Source organism: Homalodisca vitripennis, chromosome 6 (assembly GCF_021130785.1).
Source record: "Homalodisca vitripennis isolate AUS2020 chromosome 6, UT_GWSS_2.1, whole genome shotgun sequence".
Classification (NCBI taxonomy): domain Eukaryota; kingdom Metazoa; phylum Arthropoda; class Insecta; order Hemiptera; family Cicadellidae; genus Homalodisca; species Homalodisca vitripennis.
The window spans coordinates 77,963,686-77,983,962 of NC_060212.1; the positions used below are offsets into that span (position 1 = coordinate 77,963,686).

Genomic DNA, 20,277 nt, shown 5'->3' on the forward strand with positions numbered 1-20,277 from the left:
CCTATATATTAACGTTAGACTTTAATTTATCAGGAATAAGGTGTGAAAATATGCCACACCTTACTTTAGAAATCGTATAAAAGTATTCGTGTAAATATTTTACGCGTACTGCAAGTTTAGACACAGATCGTATCGTCTTTTATGCAGAACACCAAATGTGAAACATATGTTTAAGTCTTAGATAATATTAGTAGTTTATGTTTGCCGTATTTTTCACAGCTGCAAAAACTCGATAATTGAACAACTTTTGATATCTTACTGATAATATATAACAATATAACTTATGATCAAATAATGGCATTTGCATAAATAAAACTGTGCAGGCTACAATTTATAAGGGTTGTATTCCCATATCTATATTTCAGAATTTGCCATATAACGGATTGATGCTCTCATTAGGCGAATTGACGCTATATGTTGCCCTCTCTAGAAGATTAAGTCTTTTCAAGGTAATAGGATTGTAACGCTAGTGCTCTTGTTACAAAGTGATGATGGAAAGTAGTTTTATATAACATATAATAAGCATACTTGATGCGATCCTGATTTTGTCGAAAAAACTGTTTTAAAACAAACCAACGGAATTCCCTCTTTCTGTCTTTGTATACGTTACAACAGTTGCAAGGTATTGGAATTCCTGGTAACCCCCCCCCCCCGTTTGCGAAAAAAAATAAATGAATACAGTTTAAAAACATAAAAGATCAAGTTAAAAAAAAAAAAAAAAAAAAAAAATAAAAAAAAAAAAAAAAAAAAAAGAAAAAAAAAAAAAAAAAAAAAAAAAAAAACAAAAAAAAAAAAAAAAAAAAAACAAAAAAAACGAAGAATACAATATAAATTGCGTGAGTTCCATGGACCCCCCCCCCCCTACCCCCCCCCACCCCCCCCCCCCCCCCCCCCCCCTCGGAAAGTAGTTTTCCTAAAATTTCCTCCATTGGGCTTGGTTTTTATGGAACTCACGGAATAAACACTAGTAGCCTGTTTGAAATAAAACATACCCTTTTAAAAGACAATACAATTTTGTTCCAAATTTCAATAAAATAAATAAACGTTAGTGATAAATAATTTTTCCGCCTACACCAAGTTTTCGGAATTGATTTAGTGTTATTTCAGTGTTTAAGTTAGAGAGGATGGGTGGAAGACTAGAATTTAATTCTTAGCTTACCTATCCATTTATATAAACATTTAATACTGTTATTCAATATAATATTTCAAGAAATTATGAATATTCTATTATAAGTTTTCCCAGAGAAAAGTTTATTTTATATAAATGCCACCAACCAACCACTACCACCAACCCACCAACTCGATAACACAATAGTGAAAAAAGTGAAGAGCTATCATGATCTAATGAAAGTTAGGTATATATCATACTGTCTCCTTAGACACATTGAATATAAGATTCTCTTTAAACTAATTTAAAATACACAACATTTAAAACCTAAAAACCTAATGTAAAGCAAGGTAAACATTATCATTCAAAATGTTATGTATTTAGAAATAAAATGTAATGTTAGATTCCAGTAATTTAATGGAAATGTGTGTTTAGTTAAAAACTTCAACAATATTGATAAAATAAAAATAATAAAATCTTAAGTCATTTTCTAAATGTTTATTCCTGTCAAACGAAATTTAATGTTACTATTGATAGTTTTCTCTCTGGCCGTTCTAGTAATATCTATCTGAAAATTGGGTATTTAAAAAGAAATCAATGGAAACTGTTATTATTATTATTGTAATACCAGCTAATAACTTGTCGCAGATAGTGGACTTGGCTGCACCCGCTATGTTCAAAGGCTCCAGCCCCGGATGTCCTCTCACTCAAGCCGTATGCGGAACATGCTCACCTTGGAGCGTATGCGAAGCTTCTCTTATGTTTCCCGGCCATCGGTGTATGTAGATGTCGCCCTGGCTATTCGGGACCTTCATGCTCCTCGCCTACTGTGCCTTCAACATTTCTTCAGGACAGCTTCGTGAAGTTTGCTCTTAACTTTGAGCCCCCTCGGTTCTCAACCACCCTCCAGCTGCGGTTCCGCACGCGAGAAGAGACTGGAGAACTATTTCGTCTGGTGGATCAGCACCATCGCGAGTACATAATTCTACAGGTTAGTGTCTGTCTAGTTTTTGCTTTTTTTATTACCTCTGATATTTTCATTAATAATTAATCTAAGAAACAATTTTAGGTTAAAAGAGCAATCCACACATATTCCTATTACTTATTGTTCATTAATCTTCTGAATGAATTTTATAATTCATTGCTACCACATATCGTTTCGTTACTCCAAGATCGATTGAACTAGTAAATTCTATTTCCTGACGTGTTAAATTTACTTGTAAGTATTACCTGTCCACATATAATTTATTTCATATTAAAGTAATAAATATAATATATACTGTAGGAGCAAATAAAGGTTTATAGTACAGTAGACTCCCGCTTATCCGAGTCCCGATTAACCGATGCTACGGGTTTACCTGAGGCCTTCAAAGACAAAACATGTTTTTTTTTATAGATCAAGCAGTTACAGTACAATATTAAGATAATGAGTTAGTGAATAGCGGCTATATCAATTGGTAATGAGTGTACTCTAGCTGTTGCTAGATCTAGTAGTGATATATTACGTATCCTCTTGGTGACATAAGAGTTGCTAATTTATGATAGGTAGTCCGACGTTTATTGGAAGAAGGCTTCTCTGATCGTAGCCTATTAATAGGAATGAACTTTCACTGAGTGACGCTGCAACGTTGCCATATTTCTAGAACGCCACAGGCGTTTCTACTGCTAGTCAGTCGCACAGGTTACTTGGATGAGTTCGTTTCGTTTGTTATTTTTGTTACTGTGGTCTAATCGGTTTTTTAGCTTTGGAACGTGTACATTTATAGTTTTACAGTATGAGTGGAAAACGAAAAAGGCGTGTGATTTCTTTGGAAGAAAAAAATGAAAGCATTAACACGTTTTAGACAATGGCGAGACATTTAAAATGGTGGCTGCAGATCTAAAAGCTGGTGATTGGAGGACGAAACCGACAAAAAATTAAGAAAATTTGTTAATAAATGTGTGAGTGGGGGCACCGTTTTTATTGTAGAAAACGATGAAGAAAGGCATACATGAGCTGAAATCAGAAGCCTTTTTTATGGTTTACTGAAATGCGGAGTTTGGGCACTCCATTAACCGGCGTAATACTAGAAGCAAAGGCGAATTTAACCAAACGTTTAGGGATGGCAGTTTACATCCAGCGATGGACAGGTAAATAGGTGGGAAAAGTGGCACGGTATTAGGCAGCTTAATATTTTTTTGTGAAAAATTATCGGCGGATTCTTTAGAAACTACAAAATTTGTAAATAAATTGGCACAAGTTGTTTTGCAGTCTGGTATACATGTGACCAAATATTTTACTGCGATGAGACTGGGCTCAATATGTCTTTGCTGTAGACTAAAACTTTGGCGGCCAATTCTGAAAAATCCGCTCCATGATTTAAGAAGATCAAAGAGTGTGTTTTCAATTCTTAGCATGCTCCAATTTATCAGAAACATTTAAACTGAGACCTCTACTGATAAGAAAGGCCCATAAACCCAGGGCCTTTAAACACATCAATGTTAAATGTTTGTCCACCATGTACTGAAACCAAAAAAGCGCATGGATTAACAGCCAGATATTTAAGGAATGGTTTTATAATAAGTTTGTCCCTGTTGTCATGGAACATAAACAAATGTATCAACAGAAGTCAATGAAAGCCTATCTGAATTAGCGCAACTGGCTAATCAGCTTCCTTGTAATCAGCAAATAGAAAATGAATATATCCGTGTAGGTGCAATGAAGATGTTCAAATGGACCTTAGTGGTGACGCAATTGTGCACATTGTCAACAATCCGCATGAGCCTGATGAACCTGACACAAACGATATCACTCCTAAAGAGTCTCATTCCGATGGACTGAAGTCGATCGACAATGCCATTGCCTACACCGGACAGCGAGAGTCCATGCTACTTGAACTCCTAACACTACAGCGGTGGCGCTACATCATGGCGACCAAAAGGGGAAAGAGGTTAGCGGAAAAATAAATACAAGACTTTGTCACAACTTTAAATATTTTTTTATACTTTCTATATTTCTGTATATTCTATAACAACTATTGTTTGTAATTAATTGTAAATACGAATTTGGCACATCCATAGCAATTTCTTTAAAATCCAACATGTTTGTTGTTTATTTATAAACTATTCCACATTGTCTCTGGATTATCCTAGTTTTCCGTAACCGAGGTAGTTTCGGTCCCATATACCGCGGATAAGCAGGATTCTAGCGTATGATTTGTAAGTATATTAATATCTAGGACACTTTTATAATATCTTAAATAAAACATCTAAATATTCAGAGAGAAATGTGTAATTTTAATTCAAGAGCACGTAAACATTCTGCTTTCAATTGCCAGCAAATATTTGGTACTAGAAACTTTTTTGCTTTATACTAGAAATCTAATTAGTCGAGAATTGGCTGTTTATTATAAATTAGTGCAGGGTCAGAAGTAAAATAAGAGAAAACAGGAGCTGAAAGTCTAAGAAACCAACTGGTAACCTGTAGAGTACTAATTAACCAACAGCTTGTTCCACAGTGAGTTGAACAGCCACATGTGTTGTGGTTATCCTCAGCTCTTGATCCTTTCTTTTGACTGCAACGCTCACTCCCAGCAGACAGCGTTGTCAATAGTGACTATAGTTACTGGTACAGTAATTGACCACACTTAACAATTACAGCGTGTTAGAAATTGTTCATGTTTGATTGGAGAGTTACTACGATACGTCTATCGTCTGTAAAACTGGGAGTGCTTTGGATTTATCACCCTACATTTATTATTTTCGGTGGTGACGACTTTTTTTTTAATGAGTCTATGCTTCACCTCTTCATACAAAGATACATATCACTGTACTGCAGTTTTCTCAGTTAAAAATATCACGGGAATGCTCTCTCTTCCGAGAATTATCACAGTTTCAGTATAGGATATAAATACAAGTACTGCTTTATAATGTCATAAAAACATCGTGCTTATTACAAATCAAAAATTATTGAATGTTTCATAATTGGTACTTATATTATTTTAATTATCTTGGGTATAATTGTGTTTAGATAATTGACAAAACAATCCAGGTGAGGATGAATCTACACGGTTTAAGACCAAGAGAGGAAGTGATCAGCTTGGATCATGTAAATGTCAGTGATGGAGCGTGGCATGCAGTAAAGGTAAATTTTGAAATATTTTTGCAGCTTAATATACTTGATTTTATTTTAGTTTATTAATGGAAAAGGCTAATTGAATCCATAACGACGAAAAAGTACTACTAAGTTATATTGTGAAATTCAACAAATGTGTAATTTTTCCACTAGGTCAGTCGCCACGGATCTACACTGATGCTCCAGCTAGATGGAGGGGAAGGACGGAAGTACAACGAGAGTTTCCGTTTTCCGGGGACATCAACTCTTCACAGTCGACAAACAGGAGGGGGTGTACGCTGGGGGACCCAAGGACCAGCTAGGCGCCAAGTTTAACTCTGTCCTGACTGGATTCAACCAAGGTAAAGGCCGGCTTTTATCAAACGCTGTAAAAATACTATTCATTAAACTTCTATTTGGTATAAGCGTTAATTTATGAACAGCATCATGAAACGCCTGATAAACAATTACGAGTTATGTTTATAATGTAGTTTTTTATCATATGAGGTTAGCAACGTTTTGTTTATGTTAGAAACTATTATGACTGATCCATTCATTTTCATATTTTTGAGAACTTGGGGTTTTTAGCGTCTGTATTTTTTATATATTGCATAACAATTTATTTATAAGCAATCTAGATTGAAGGTATTTCACATTTATTAAATTTACTCCCTTGTATGATTGTATATTTCTTCACATACTTTATAGTTACAAACATTTATTCTTTAACTCATACGTAAACCAATAATTTATAATTTTGCTTAGTTTCATTTTAAAACGTGGGTAAGAGGCGTTCAAGAAAAGTTTTTTAATGAAATATCAGAACAAGATTTATAAAAATATTTACTTACAATTTATCTGTTGTCCCGTCAGAATATATTATTCCTTTGCTAAGTCTCATTTTAAACTTGTTTTAATAAGAGTATTTTTAGTGTGGCAAATTAACTGTGGATGGTCATGATGTTAAAATCTTAAATAAATTTTTACTATATAACTTGGACATACTACTTGTTATTTGTTCAAGATCGGTAAATACAAATTATTCTCTTATAGGTATGTTTTTTTAAATCTGTTACTCTATTAACCTAAAATCTAAGATAAATATTTCAGATTTTGTTTTCTTTTAATGATAAGTAACTTGATTTTGATTAAACTTTTAACTACAGGATTATAAAATGTAGCTTTTTCAAGTATGGAATTAGAAGAAATTTCGTTAGTTTAATATGTAAAAGGACTACCTATTTAGAGACTAAAACTATTGTTTTCTGGACATAGCAGTAAACATTGTGAGTTTTTGTAAAAATTTCATAGATATTTAAAGCCAACATCTCGATGACAGGTTGTTTAGACGATATCCGACTGGATGGCCGTCTGCTCCCCCTTCCACCAGGAACCAATGGGAGCCAGTGGGGTCAAGCCTCTGTAACTCGCGGCCTCCAGCGAAACTGCCATTCCAGAAATGTCTGTGCCGATGTGAAATGTCCAGACACTTTCTTATGTCAGGATATCTGGAATGATCACATCTGCTCGTAAGTTATTTGCAGCACGGTTTTAAAATAAATGTTTGTATAAAATTTTCTGTAGATTTTATTCTATTAGATCTATTTAATTATAGTATAAAATAAAGATCTAACGTATGAATACTAGTTTATCACATGTGTAAGTAAAAAAAAATATATTGAGGAGACCGTTTTTTATTTAATAAAAATTAACTACAACGCATATAATAATCACTATTTTTAGTTCTGCACTATTAAAAACCAGTTTTTTTAATTGATTCATTAAAACAATTTCGGTGTGATTTTTACGCGTTATATTGATTTGCCTCCATTTCCAAGCGGGCTCCAATTTTATTAAAACTTGGGGTTAAATCTAAGCAAACTTTTCCTTAGGTACTGCAATGGACCTTATAGATGCTACTCGCCTTCGGCTCGCTGGGGGCTACGCCCCCAGGCCCCCATGATGTACGCTTGCAAATTCGGGGATAAGAGCGATTTGGTGATTGTTAAAATTCAGACATGAGGTCATGCCAGGAAATTCCCTGGGGGGTTTAACGTTACCAGGGGTTAAGACATCAGGGGGTTATCTGGTCATACCAGGAACTTCCCAAGGGGGTTAGGAGATTTGGTGAGTGGTAAAATTTGGACATGAGATCATGCCAGGAAATTCCCTGGGGGATTTAAAGTTACCAGGGGGGTTAACACATCAGGGCGTTTAATTTACTCAGGAGGTTATCTGGTCATACCAGGAAATCCCGGGGGGGGGTTAATGTTATCGGGGTTAATGAAACACCCCAGGCCCCCTTTCGGGTGTTGGCCAGATTCGGGGATAAGCGGAATTCGGAATTAAATTGGACCCATTTTATTGAATATTTCAGTTTTAATCAAAGTTTTGAATTTAATGGCATTTTACGGGTTAACCGTTAGAGAAATACGACAAAAAGTGAATGGACCTTTCTTGTCGGAAATTTAATTTTGTGTTTCGATTTTGTCGTCAGATTTTAGCTACGGACTTTGGTTTAGCCAGGAATGAGCTCGGAAGAAAAGTCTGCACTGGTCAGTTATCGTGAATTGTTTATTATAAACATAATAAAAACAGACCTTAAGGCAGTATTTTAAGTTGGACAGTTGGTTTAATATCATCAGGAGATTATCTAGTCAAGCCAGGAAATTCCCTGGGGGGGTTAATATTACCAGGGGGTTAACACATCAGGGTGTTTAATTTACTCAGGAGGTTATCTGGTCATACCAGGAAAATACCAGGGGGGTTTAATGTTACCTTCTCTAACGCTCAGCCAATTCACGGTGTGGGGTTGTAGTCACTCGTTAAATTAGTAACACAAGTTAAATCCAGAACAAGAACGGATTGCACAAATTACAGTCTCATCATATTTACAAGTCCTGAAATTGCTAAATACGACCAAGATTTTACCATTAAGAGAGATTTTAGGGCTTACGTAAGGATATACGACAAAAAGCTACCTAACCTTTTTTTAGATCTCTAGATTGTCTAGTTATTAAACATTTAGGATTTAAGTTATGACCAATGGTTCGGCTGCTACCGCCTCCAAAAACAAAATTTTCACCTAAAAATTATAAAATATTTCCTTTTAAACGGGTTTTTCGGCCAGACCATTTAGGATAGGGCAAAAAGTTACTGGACTTTTTTTTTAGAACACGTCGTTTAATAAAACTTATTGAATGACGTGTTTTGAGCTACGACCAACCGTTTAGCCGCTATTAAGCCCGGAATGTAAATTTGTAAGCGAAAATTTCCAAATATTTTAACTTAATCGCGTTTTGCGGTCAAACTAATGGAGATATAGTAAAAAAGTCACTAAAGCTTTTTTGTAGATCATATTATTTACTAAATCTAACCTTTGTTTTATTTTGACCTACGACCAATGGTTTCACCGCTATCTACCCCAAAAACAAAGTTTTCACGTGAAAATTACACAAACATTGCACGTAATTACGTTTTTTTTTCGGCCAAACCAATCGAGATAGGGCAAAAAGTCACTGGATCTTTTCTGTAGATCGCGCAATTTGCTAATTTAATGAGTCAATCAGATTTGAGCTACGACCAACGGTTCGGCCGCTATCGGGCTCGAAACATTATTTTTAGCGAAAAAATCTCTGGAATGTCAAATATTCGTGCGTTTTGCCGCTTAACCATGGAAGATAGAGCAAAATGTCACTGGACCTTTTTTTTAGATCACTTCATTCCTGACTAACGATTTTTCGTCAGATCCGAGCTAGCTCCAACGGTTTCGCCCGCTATCGGGCTTACAAAAAATGCCTGCAAGGGTAAAAAATGCGCGTTTTTTTGCGAATTTTTTTGAGGGGTTTAAAATGAAAAATTCCCGGTTTTCAGACTTTTCCTGTTGGTTATACGGCAAAAGGTACCTGCGTGCAAAATTTCAAGTTTCTAGCACTTCTAGAAGTAGGTTAGAATTTGTATACATATATCACTCTCAATACTATTGCTTGTAATGAGATAATGTGTTTTTATTCTACTACCAATCGTTTCTTAATACTTGGATAACCAAAACATACGTCTATACCGTAACTATAATATCTATTAGAACCACAAGCATGGGAAAGCTAATAATAGTTATCAAATGCCTTAGATGTGGAGATGGAAAAGTGTCGACAAGTAGAGGATGTGAAGATAGAGATGAATGCCTCGACAACCCTTGCTTGAACGGTGGCTTCTGTGTAAACCAAGAGAGCAGAATACGGTATCGTTGCGAGTGCCCCGAGGGATTCTGGGGTCAGAAGTGCGAACTGGCTCAGGAGCGCCAGTCTATGCGTCTGGGCTTCGGAGCACTCTTTACCATTGTTGGCTTCATCATGTTTATACTAGGTGATCATATATTGTTATATAATGTACATACAAATCTTTGCAAATAATTAATTTAGAATTACAGAGCATTTCTAATTATAAGATTAATGATTATAATATTTCAAACACAATATTAAGAGTCTTACGACAATATAACCTGATAAATTAAAATTAATACTGGAACTCTATTGTATGTTTTGTACATAACTAACTATTTATAAATTTGCACGTTTTGACTATAAGTTTACGTAAACTTTCACGTGCTAACATGTTACGTTACTTAAAATAAAACCAAATATATATAAAAGAAAATCTCGGTAAGATTCATGATTCGCTTATATAAAGCTCAGAAGATGCAATTTTATAAAATGTTATATAAAATAATTTAATTAAAGTAATTTCAATTTTGAAAGTTATTTTTTAAAGAATAAAATTATGTTTTCTTCTTTCAATTTCACCTGGAAACTATCACAAAAATATGTAGCTTTTTTATCTAGACGGACTATTAATAAACCAAAAAATTCATGTCAAAGTCAAAAATAGTATGAAATACCTACATTATATCATCTGCCATTGAAATTATGTGCAGAAACCTGTCCACGAGGATCTTGCTCTAAGAGCCGAGAATCTATATACAGACTAAATTTACTTTTACAATTATATTACACATTATTTACATTAATGACAAATTTATTAATTAACAGAAACATTAGCTATACCATATAAAGTTGATTAATAGTTAAATTGCTAATTCCAGTAACCAAAACCATGTTTTAAATTTTGGAAAAATAAGTCGAACATCTGATTCAGTATCATCCTGGATTAAACATAATATATGGAAATAAAAAAAAACCACCAACACAACTTTAAAACAATTTTTTGAAATAAAGCATTAAAACTAGACCTTTTAAAACTTTAATTATAAGTTCACAAAAAAAAATATTACTTATTCCAAAATATTTTCAAAATAACTACGGTTATCAAAACTTTAAACACACATGCCATTATGACACATTTTTACAGAGTTTCATTTCCAGAAATAATGATCTGATGTAGATCATATCACTTGTAACAGTGAAAATGTAGTTTGTAAATTAACCTGTAAACAAGGCCCTAAAGACTTCAATGGAGGTACATCAACTTTCCTAATGGTAAACAATTGTTGGGCTGATGTTCGACATCAAAAAACGTGTCTGCACATGTTATGCAACATAATCAAACCTTTGAAAATGTCTTCTCTCTAATTGGCAAACACAATTTGCTTAGTTTCTTTAAAACATTCTCTCTCTCACACACACGCACACATACACATTATGTAATTTTGTATTTGAGTAAGTTTTCTATATTAATATTTATTTATTCTTTTCCAGATTCAGGTATCGATAGATATTTATTATTACTATCATTCACACACGCACACACACACGTGCGCGCCCGCGCGCGCGCTTACGTACACATTGTGTAATTTTGTTGAGTAAGTTTTAGATAGTAGTATTCCTTTACATTCTTTAACAAGGGAACTAAACTGTAGTATAAAATAACTGACAGTACGTCATGTACATAATTTACCGTAATGACGGTAAATTGTCTTCCAAGATCAAACTGTAAAAGCAAATAATGTTTTAGTAAAGAAGACTTTCTCTTGTTCATAAAGAAAAACTTCTATAACATATAAACGTATCTTAGAACCTAATATAAAAAACTTATATTAATATTTGAATTAAGTCTTATGCTTTAGAATATGATATTAAGAATATTGAATTATAATGAGAGTCCCTCATAATATTGATCAAGAATTAGTATTATTCAGTGTTATACTATTTTTTCCGTGCTGGTCGCTCTGGTTGTGGCGTACAACAGACGAAGGGAAGCACCTACAATGAAGAAGCCCGGACCGGACGATGACGTCAGGGAGAATATCATCAGTTATAATGACGAGGGAGGAGGAGAGGACGACTTGAACGCTTTTGATCTTCTACCACTTAAGGTTCCTGTTAAAGGGTTGAGCTCAGAGAACAAAAAACAACAAGGTGTGTTAGTTATCTGAGCCGCACAATGTGGTTAGGCAAGTTGTAATTAAGGAAAACTTTTTCAGGCAAGTCCAAGATCAAAGGTTTCTTACTGAGAGAATGATTTCTTCATTTATAGTGGTTTTGTACTTTTTGAGCAACCCGACTCGTTTAAATTTCAATTTCCATGGAATATTTCTTATACATTGTTTGTAATACAAGTTAATGATCAATGTAACTTTAAATGATATTGTAGAGCAAGTTCTTATAGTTTATAAATACCATAGAATGTTGAAACCTATCAGAGTTTAGATTATTTATCATTATTTTAGATTATACAGGGTTTAATTGAATTATTAATTATTAATTAAAATATAAAAGATAACATAAATCCTAACAAATAAAACAATCTCGGATATGTAGGACTTATAAAATAATTGATTGTTTTTATAACTTGTATGCAACTTTCTTTCCAGTCCCAGAACTCGTTGAAGGTACGGGGCTAGAGGCCAGGATAGAAGGCCGCAGAAAAAGAGCTGATCTCGAGCACACAGCGCCGCCTTACGATGACCTTCGTAACTACGCTTTCGAGGGAAATTGTGATAGCGTAGTCGGTTCACTTTCATCTTTAGAGTCTTGTAAGTAAAATTTAATTCATTTCAAGTATTTTTACAATATAGCTTTTTTTCTCCTACATTTATATGCTTGATGCTACAGCTTATTCCATCTTCAATGTTTAGTTTCTTTCCTGCGTTTTGCTACATTTATTTGGGCTTTTTAAAACTGTCCGAGATAAGTTTCTCAGGTAGCATTCTCCCTAGTTTGTTTATTTCGCCTGCTGTGATTTAGGCCATTATTCCAATCTACCATCATAACAGGTACAAAATACATCCACAAATACACATAAGTTGTGCTTACAATATTTCCAATCAAAGTTTTTTCTCAAAGGGATAATTCTAGAATAATGATTATTATTCTTTATATAAGTTTAACTTCTACAACTACATTCACTTGTAATCAAAGTCAACACTTCTACTTACATGATTTTAATGTACTAAAGTATTACTAAAGTTAATCTTTACTCATAAATCATCTACCTTCTTAACAACATACTTTTGATTTTTCTTTAAAACAGTTTTTCACTATTAAAATTCCCGAAACTATCTTCCAATGAGTAAAATAAACTAATTGATTGAGTATGAAAAAAATTTGTATATATTACTGTTCTATGTAAAGGATATTGCAAGGTGTTTTCACCAAATCTTGTTTGGCGTAAATGTCTCTCATTAATTTATACCTCTCATATAGGTATCCTGACTCTTCTCTTTTAAGTGTCTTGTAATCTAAAGACTGCGTATTATACTCTAATCTCTCTTTTATTTTCATAACATCCAATTGCCTATAATAAGTAGTTACATGTTGATTGAATCTTAGTTTGAAAATAAATCTTATAGAAGCATTTTGAGCTCTCGTTGGATTAAAACATAAACGTCTAAACTGATATAAACATTGGAACACTTTGTATGTAATCTACTTGTCTGACCATGGCAAATTATTTATTATTAATAAACCTTTAATAATCTACATGTACCTAAGATTATTGGTTTTACCTTTTGCAATATTAAGTTTAAAACCATGGGTAATGCACCATTGAAAAAGTGTACTTAAATCTGAATTCAAGTAATTAAGAGCATCAACTATTATATTTACAGAAGAATAAATATACAATTATAAGTAATCTGCATAAAGCAATGTTTTAGTTAAAACTAAAGAATCCCATATTCTATTGTGTGTGTGTGTGTGTGTGTGTGTGTGTGTGTGTGTGTGTGTGTGTGTGTGTGTGTGTGTGTGTGTGTGTGTGTGTGTGAGATAGAGAGAGAGAGAGAGAGAGAGAGAGAGAGCGAGAGAGAGAGAGAGAGAGAGAGAGAGAGAGAGAGAGAGGATTTTATTCAGGGTTTATTGCTTATAGTACCTAACCAAATTTTTTATCTCTACATTCTATTATTATTAAGTTGGGGTGATGTACTGTACCCTTGTCCAACACCATGTTCTGCTTCAATTACATCAGTTATTTATTTAAATTTTCCTACCATCCATCTATGTTGTACCACAAACATATTTTAGAATCAGCAACAGATGTTTCATATATCCCCTTCTTTTTAAGATGTCCTATTTTTTTATTATAAGTTTTGTTGATAAATAAGTTTACTCTATATTTCACTCACTATCAGATAAAACGTTTATATTACCGATAGCCGGATCCGTAGGTTTCAGAGTTTTGACTTTTGTATTAAAACTAACACTAGTTGATACCTTGTGTGAAATAATTGTATCTCTACCAGTACTAAAACCATGAGTTTTAATGACTCTACTCTTTATACTTAGGATTTAGATCCTTGCATAAGTTTCATTGAGAATATTAAGAATATAATAAGTAATTTTCGTTGGAAGCATGAACTATTTTTTAGTTCTTGTAGGTGCTCTATTAATTCTAATAAATACATGCCTTACCTGAAGATGTGATTTGTCCAACACATTATCTCGTTAATTAGTTACACGTATACTGATGAATGTTATCTTTAGGGTATTCACCAACGCACAGAATGTCGCACATGAATTGTTTCATTTGAACAATATAAACAGAACTGTACCACAAACATAATTCAGAGATGCTTGGATTTTTATCTGTCTCTTTGTCTACTTAGTTTATATTTTTCTATTCAGAGAACAGTTGGGAATAAAATAAAAATAGGAAAAAAATCATTAATTATAATAAGTTATTTTATTTTACTTTTGCCTATAGTAATAACATTTAATAGCAGAAACTTAGGCTTTGGGTTATTTGCGCAGCATAAAAAAAACTTTAAGAATTATAGTTGTATTGGCAAATATAAAAATTATAACTTTCTAAATTATATGGGGACTATAAGGAAATTATAAATTTGCTCTTACAAACATTACGCTTAAAAAACCCTAGCTCTCTATTACACAAGTCTATAATCTGTTTACCCATTGAGGGTTATACTTGGAATATAAATTAGGCAGTCAAATGTACGTACATTTTAATAATATTAACCCTAGTCAGAACGCTGAGTGTATTATTACATTTTCTCTTGTTATCGATTTCAGTTTGCACACGTTATGTATTAAAGTTTTAAAATATTACTTAAATATTTATTATTGCAAGTGATGATGTGATGGTTTTTGCAGGTTCTGATGCCGATGATGCAGTGAGATACGTGGTGCTCGGGCCTCGGTTTGCGAGACTCGTAGATATCTACTCTGCTCACCTGGAAATGTCTGATGACTCAACGCTAGAGGCTACTGTTTAGAAGAACTTGTTTTATATAATTGTTACTTGTAACTTAGTATAAGTTTTCTTACAAAACACTGTACATTTGAGGTCGAAATTTAAACTTTTAGTATAATAAAAATTATTAATTTGGTAAGACTATTCATCTACACTAATGAATAAATCTTTCTTTTTAGTTCAATTGAATTTGTGATAAAATTTCACGATAATGCTCTGGTTTCCGTATTATAAAAATTTGCAGAACGTGAAGTTTTATATTGAAAAATATTCTTACTTTGATTATAAAATTTAAGTCTACAGGTAAATATATAAAGGAGATAATTAAATATTATAAAATTATATTTAATATAAAGTTAAAACAATATGTATGTAAATTTTTTTGGACGGAATAATACGATTTTATATCTAAATTTTACGCCTATTTATTCGTCTACATTTCTTTTAGAAAGGCCACTAAACATAACGTCTTGATTTATACTACACTGTAATGTAATTTTCATTGCTTATAATACTTATATTCAAAATTTAGGAATTATAAGTTCTTGTCATATATTTACAAGATTGGAATGTTACATCTTGTAAACATGTTTTTAATTTGAAATGTTATTTTTGTAACATATATGTTTATAAACATTGTACATATGTGTATAAAGTTGTTTTTTGTATTTATGTATTAAAAATGTTAAATATTTGTACCTAATTAGTGAATAAAATATTTTTGTTCATTTACTCTGGTTTTGTTATTGCAGTTTTCCTAAAAAGTAATTGTAGCACTACAACAATAAATAAGGTCAATTTAAGTAGAAATTATTTGGGTTTTTATTTCTGGTAGTCTGTATATGTGATATATTTCATTCAATTATGTCAATGATAGGCAAAAAATATCCTATCATGAAAGACGTTTTCGTGAAAGGATAATAAAGCTTTTCATAAAACCGATAACTGTCTACAATTGAAATTAAACACCCTGGTGACATATTATGTGGGTCTGTATGACCTAAACCTTTTTAAGTTCAATATTGCTTTTTCGGAAATAATTTTAGTCAAATCCAGCACATAAATAGTGCTGGATTAATGTATTACGTTTTATGTGTCATTGAAATAATTATATTAATTAACACTTATTTTACTCATGAATACTAATAACCATATACACCTGGCAATAATTTATATTTTAGTACAATCTGAATACCTAAAATTTTGTTATTAAAAATAGTCCCAAGTATTATTGATTTATCAGGCACATATTTATGTAAAAAAAACATTCACAGACAAATTTAGTGGAACAATAGATACCTTATCATGAAATGTCATACTTTATTAGTGATTATCAATATTAATAAATTTGAGATCATTGACAATCCGAACAGACAAATATGGCTCGTAAAATTGTAAATATTAAGAATAAAATAAAATAAGTTACAAACCGGTCTTTGAAAGATTTATGATGTTACAAAGTTGACAGTAAAATAACTTACAGATAAAACACGTAGATAGAATGAAGAGGTTAATATTCATTACGGTAAGGGGATGTAACAGAATTGATGTTAACTCACCAATGTTGATCTCGCCTTAAACCAAAGACACAAACAGAAGAGCTAGCTCGATCAGGGCTTCCAGGGAGTCGACTGGTGACCATACGTAGATGGGCTAAGGATCAGTCACTGGTATGCCGTGCACATATGTTTCAAGGGTTTCCATCAGTCTGTATTATATTAACGTGTTTACATTTTGAAGGACTTTCGAAGCATCTCAGGCACATTTCAAACGAGGTACATACAAGGGGTCAATGACACCCGGATTTTGTTAAGATAACACTTGGTCATAAAAAGACAAGATTTAAAGCATCCCAACGTAAAAGTGTTACAGAGAGGGAAAGAGACCCCCAGATGAGCGACCGCTGGCGGTCTCATCGCCCCGTGAAGCCACCGGGAAATGTCTGAAAACAGAATTTTTTATGATATACCCCTCAAAACAATTCGAAAATTCATTAAATTGGACAAGTAGATAGGGACAGAGGTGGTTTTGGCCAGCCGTAGGCCTATATGGATACAAATTATAACATAGTTGTAGAAGTGCTAAAAGACACTTGAAAGACTTCTGACCAGTGCAGTCATTTTTCCAACGCTCTTTTCCGGCTGAACCAGTGGTCGTAGCTCAAATTCGACAGTAGAAAAATCTTTTTCCGATTTCTTTCTTCAATTTTCAATTCCCGACAATAAAGGTCCAGTTGATTTTTCGCGTATCTCTAACGGTTAAGCCACAAAAAGAATACAAATTCAAAAGTTTGGTAAAAATTAATAAACAAAGGTCTACTTTTCTCTTCCTTGGACGTTAGTTACCACTAAATGCTTTTTTTCTCTTCATTTTGATAACATGTTACTTTATTTTTTGACGAAATCCATTAATTATATTTATATATCACACATCATTAGGCCGAGTGTAGCGACCATTACCACCTGTACAATTCTCGAGAACTAATACAGCAGGGAACATAATAATTAAAAGAATTAAATTAACGAATTACCAAATCCATTGTATCCCCAAAATGTTTAGGCACTTACTTTTTGGGCCTGGAGCGAGCCGAAGGCGAATTGTATAAGGATTATTCTCCCTAAAAATCACTATCATGTTTCTAAATGTATGTTAATGTACATATAATACGTTGTACTATTATATTAGGTGAGGTTAAGTGAATTGGTCTGTCAAAATTGTTTTGATCTCTATGTAGCTGTGTACCTATCCACAGAGAATTTCCATCATCAATTAAGTTAAAGATTAAAAATTGTCTGTGTATGGTCGAATTACCATAGAGGAAATATCAAGATCAATAATAATTCATGTCCCTCAGATACTGCCAGGAATTGTGCTTTCAATAGCAAGATATTTATAATGGGTAGATTACGTTCTTATTTTATTACACGATACACCTAATACCATAGAAACCATTGCAAAATTATATGATTCTAGTGTGATGAAATTTAATTCGTTTTATTTTTATTTGTAATAATTTATAAAAATATCAGAATGGTGGACTTACCTAAAATGTCCAACTATAATGATTAAACAGTGCGCTGAATCTTGGGTAAAGAGGCAAATTTTCAAAATCCTCTCTAAAACGAATTTTTTTATAATATTTCATTTCTTGTAAAAGTCGCCTATATATATTATAATATAAATTATAAAACGTATTATTTTTATTTATCTGAACACTACCAATGTATTCCCGGTTATATATTTAATACAGGTACCTATTATTTACAAAATACAACAAGTTAGAACTACTCATTAGTTAAAATAGAGGGTACATTTGTGTAAGGTTATTATTATAACTTATTACTTTGAATATTGGCTAGGATACTTTATTTTTTTACATATCATCCTTATATTAGCCTTTTTTTATACCACCTATTAGTAACTAATAGTAGTTGCTTATTTTCCCTCATATTAGGTACTCAAATTTTAACGTGTCACCATCAACACAGATTATTTCTACAATAAATACAACAGTTAGGCCCATATAAAGCTACAAAAAACGATAATACACATAAAAGCTAATTTAAGAATTATTATTATTATTATTAGTGAGCTGAGCTATCAGAACCTGCTGTTCTCAGTGATCCGGGAGGGCTGATGAGATTGATATACATACACTACAAGAAGCTACTCAAACGGCCTATTAAACTGTGAAGGAGGCAGTATTCTAGGCTATTTGTAAGTAGATTAGCTACTCAGTTTGTGACGTAGTTAAGCATGCGACACAAACCTTTAACGATGATCTTAAATGTATTAAACCTGTTTAGACGTAACATAATGGAAGTTAGTGTATAGAAAGCAAGTAATTTGTTACTAACTTTATTAGCCATCCAATGCATTACATCGGGACAGTGTATTTTTGTTTATCCATTTCGTTATTTTGGATAATTTATTGGTAAACACACAACTGGTGTAGACCGGTATTAGCGGTAAAAATAATCTTTTCTTAAAATTCACGAGGTCTTAAAGCGTATTGTTAGATACCAACAAAAAACTGAAAGGAATGTTAAGTTCAGCTCCATTTCAATTTACACTTAGTGCAACGTCTGAAGTCTACTGCTGTGACAGATTTGACTTCTGGAATTTGGAATAAAGTACATCTAAGGATGAAAAGATGGTAACGAAGCTCAAAACAAACTCTCTACATTGGCATGACATCAGAGACATCTAAAATACAAAGAGAGTTCATTTTGAGCTTCATCGTTTCAAACTGTTTTGTATTCCTTCAGATTGGTGTTAATTCCAGATTCCAGGAATCAAATCTGTCACCTCATTTTCTGAGAAATCTTACTGATACTGGCATCAAACACAGAATCCTGAAATTATTAACCATGCTAAAGGACTTTAGTAACCTTTGAGGAGTGAAGTGTAATATAAGATATAGAGATTAAAATAATCAACATATCACTGAGTCCCAGAGTTCATCCAAACTGTTTTTATCGTTACTTTTTGAAATACTGTCTTGTACGGAATTCTCCCTGTAATGAATTAAAATTCATATAAACATCCAACGTCATATATTAGAAATTTTTTCTTGCAAACTTTGAAGACAAGTAAATAAGTAATCGCTCAGAAATTCTCAAATTCAACTCAAACGTATAATTAACGGTCATAGAACTCAATATTATTTATTAACAAGAAATGCGGGCGATACCTTTCCAAGCAATTGCATAAAACAGTACAAACCATATAGACGTAATTTTGAAGTCAGTAAGTGAAGACCGATCAACACCTACATAGAATTACGAGTTTGGTGTTATATTTTATTTTATATTTTTATGTTCACACATTTAAAATTTATTTTAGATTTAAAGTATTGTAAACATTATATGAAAAAGTGTACTATTTATTAGTATACGAATCTTAGAAATATTATTTATGCCAAATTTTTTATAATATGGATACAATATAAGGTCTATAAAAAGGTAAATCTAGTACGCAGCCATGCCAAACCAGAACTAACTCTACGAAATAAAAAAATCTCTAACCCAATCACATAGGTTTAGCCTTCCCTAAGAATTTACAGTATTGCTTCACTAGAGATAAATAAATATTTATCTAACATACCAATACACTTTATATTTTAATAAAACGAATTTCTAAAATGTTTCAATTTTGACAATTGGATGACATACCTGTATGTCCAAGATTGTTCAGTCCTGTTATCTGAGAAAAAGAACTTAAGTTATTATAAAGATGACAATGCAATAAAAATCAAATGTTTTACGTCGACAAAAATCCACTATACATAATGTTTTTATGTTTAGACAACGGATGTATTTATAGAAAAATTATAAATACTGCTACTGGAGTACAAGTTTCATTATGACTCATGACATGTGATTAATTAAATACATTCATACGCTAGGTATGT

At 32.6% G+C, this 20,277-nt stretch overlaps 1 protein-coding gene and 1 long non-coding RNA gene across 2 annotated transcripts; both read left to right on the forward strand.

Moving 5' to 3' along the window:
- The first annotated feature begins 1,996 nt into the window (after nt 1-1,996).
- LOC124365225 lies at nt 1,997-5,450 on the forward strand. Its single transcript, XR_006922715.1, has 3 exons — nt 1,997-2,099; nt 5,118-5,231; nt 5,376-5,450. It is a non-coding gene; the product is annotated as an uncharacterized LOC124365225 (long non-coding RNA).
- A 1,083-nt stretch (nt 5,451-6,533) lies between these two features.
- On the forward strand, nt 6,534-15,320 carry LOC124365435 (putative neural-cadherin 2). The gene is made up of 5 exons (XM_046821414.1): nt 6,534-6,730; nt 9,331-9,541; nt 11,356-11,575; nt 12,031-12,192; nt 14,765-15,320. The coding sequence occupies exons 1-5, from the start codon at nt 6,534-6,536 to the stop codon at nt 14,884-14,886; spliced, it is 912 nt and encodes a 303-aa protein (XP_046677370.1). The 3' UTR covers nt 14,887-15,320.
- The last annotated feature ends 4,957 nt before the right edge of the window (nt 15,321-20,277 follow it).

What these genes read in the sequence shown, in the direction of transcription:
- LOC124365435 (XM_046821414.1), top strand. Translation starts at nt 6,534, where the DNA reads ATGACAGGTTGTTTAGACGATATCCGACTGGATGGCCGTCTGCTCCCC. An exon ending in AGAGAACAAAAAACAACAAG is followed by an intron (nt 11,576 to 12,030) that starts GTGTGTTAGTTA and finishes CTTTCTTTCCAG; the next exon opens with TCCCAGAACTCGTTGAAGGT. An exon ending in ACTTTCATCTTTAGAGTCTT is followed by an intron (nt 12,193 to 14,764) that starts GTAAGTAAAATT and finishes TGGTTTTTGCAG; the next exon opens with GTTCTGATGCCGATGATGCA.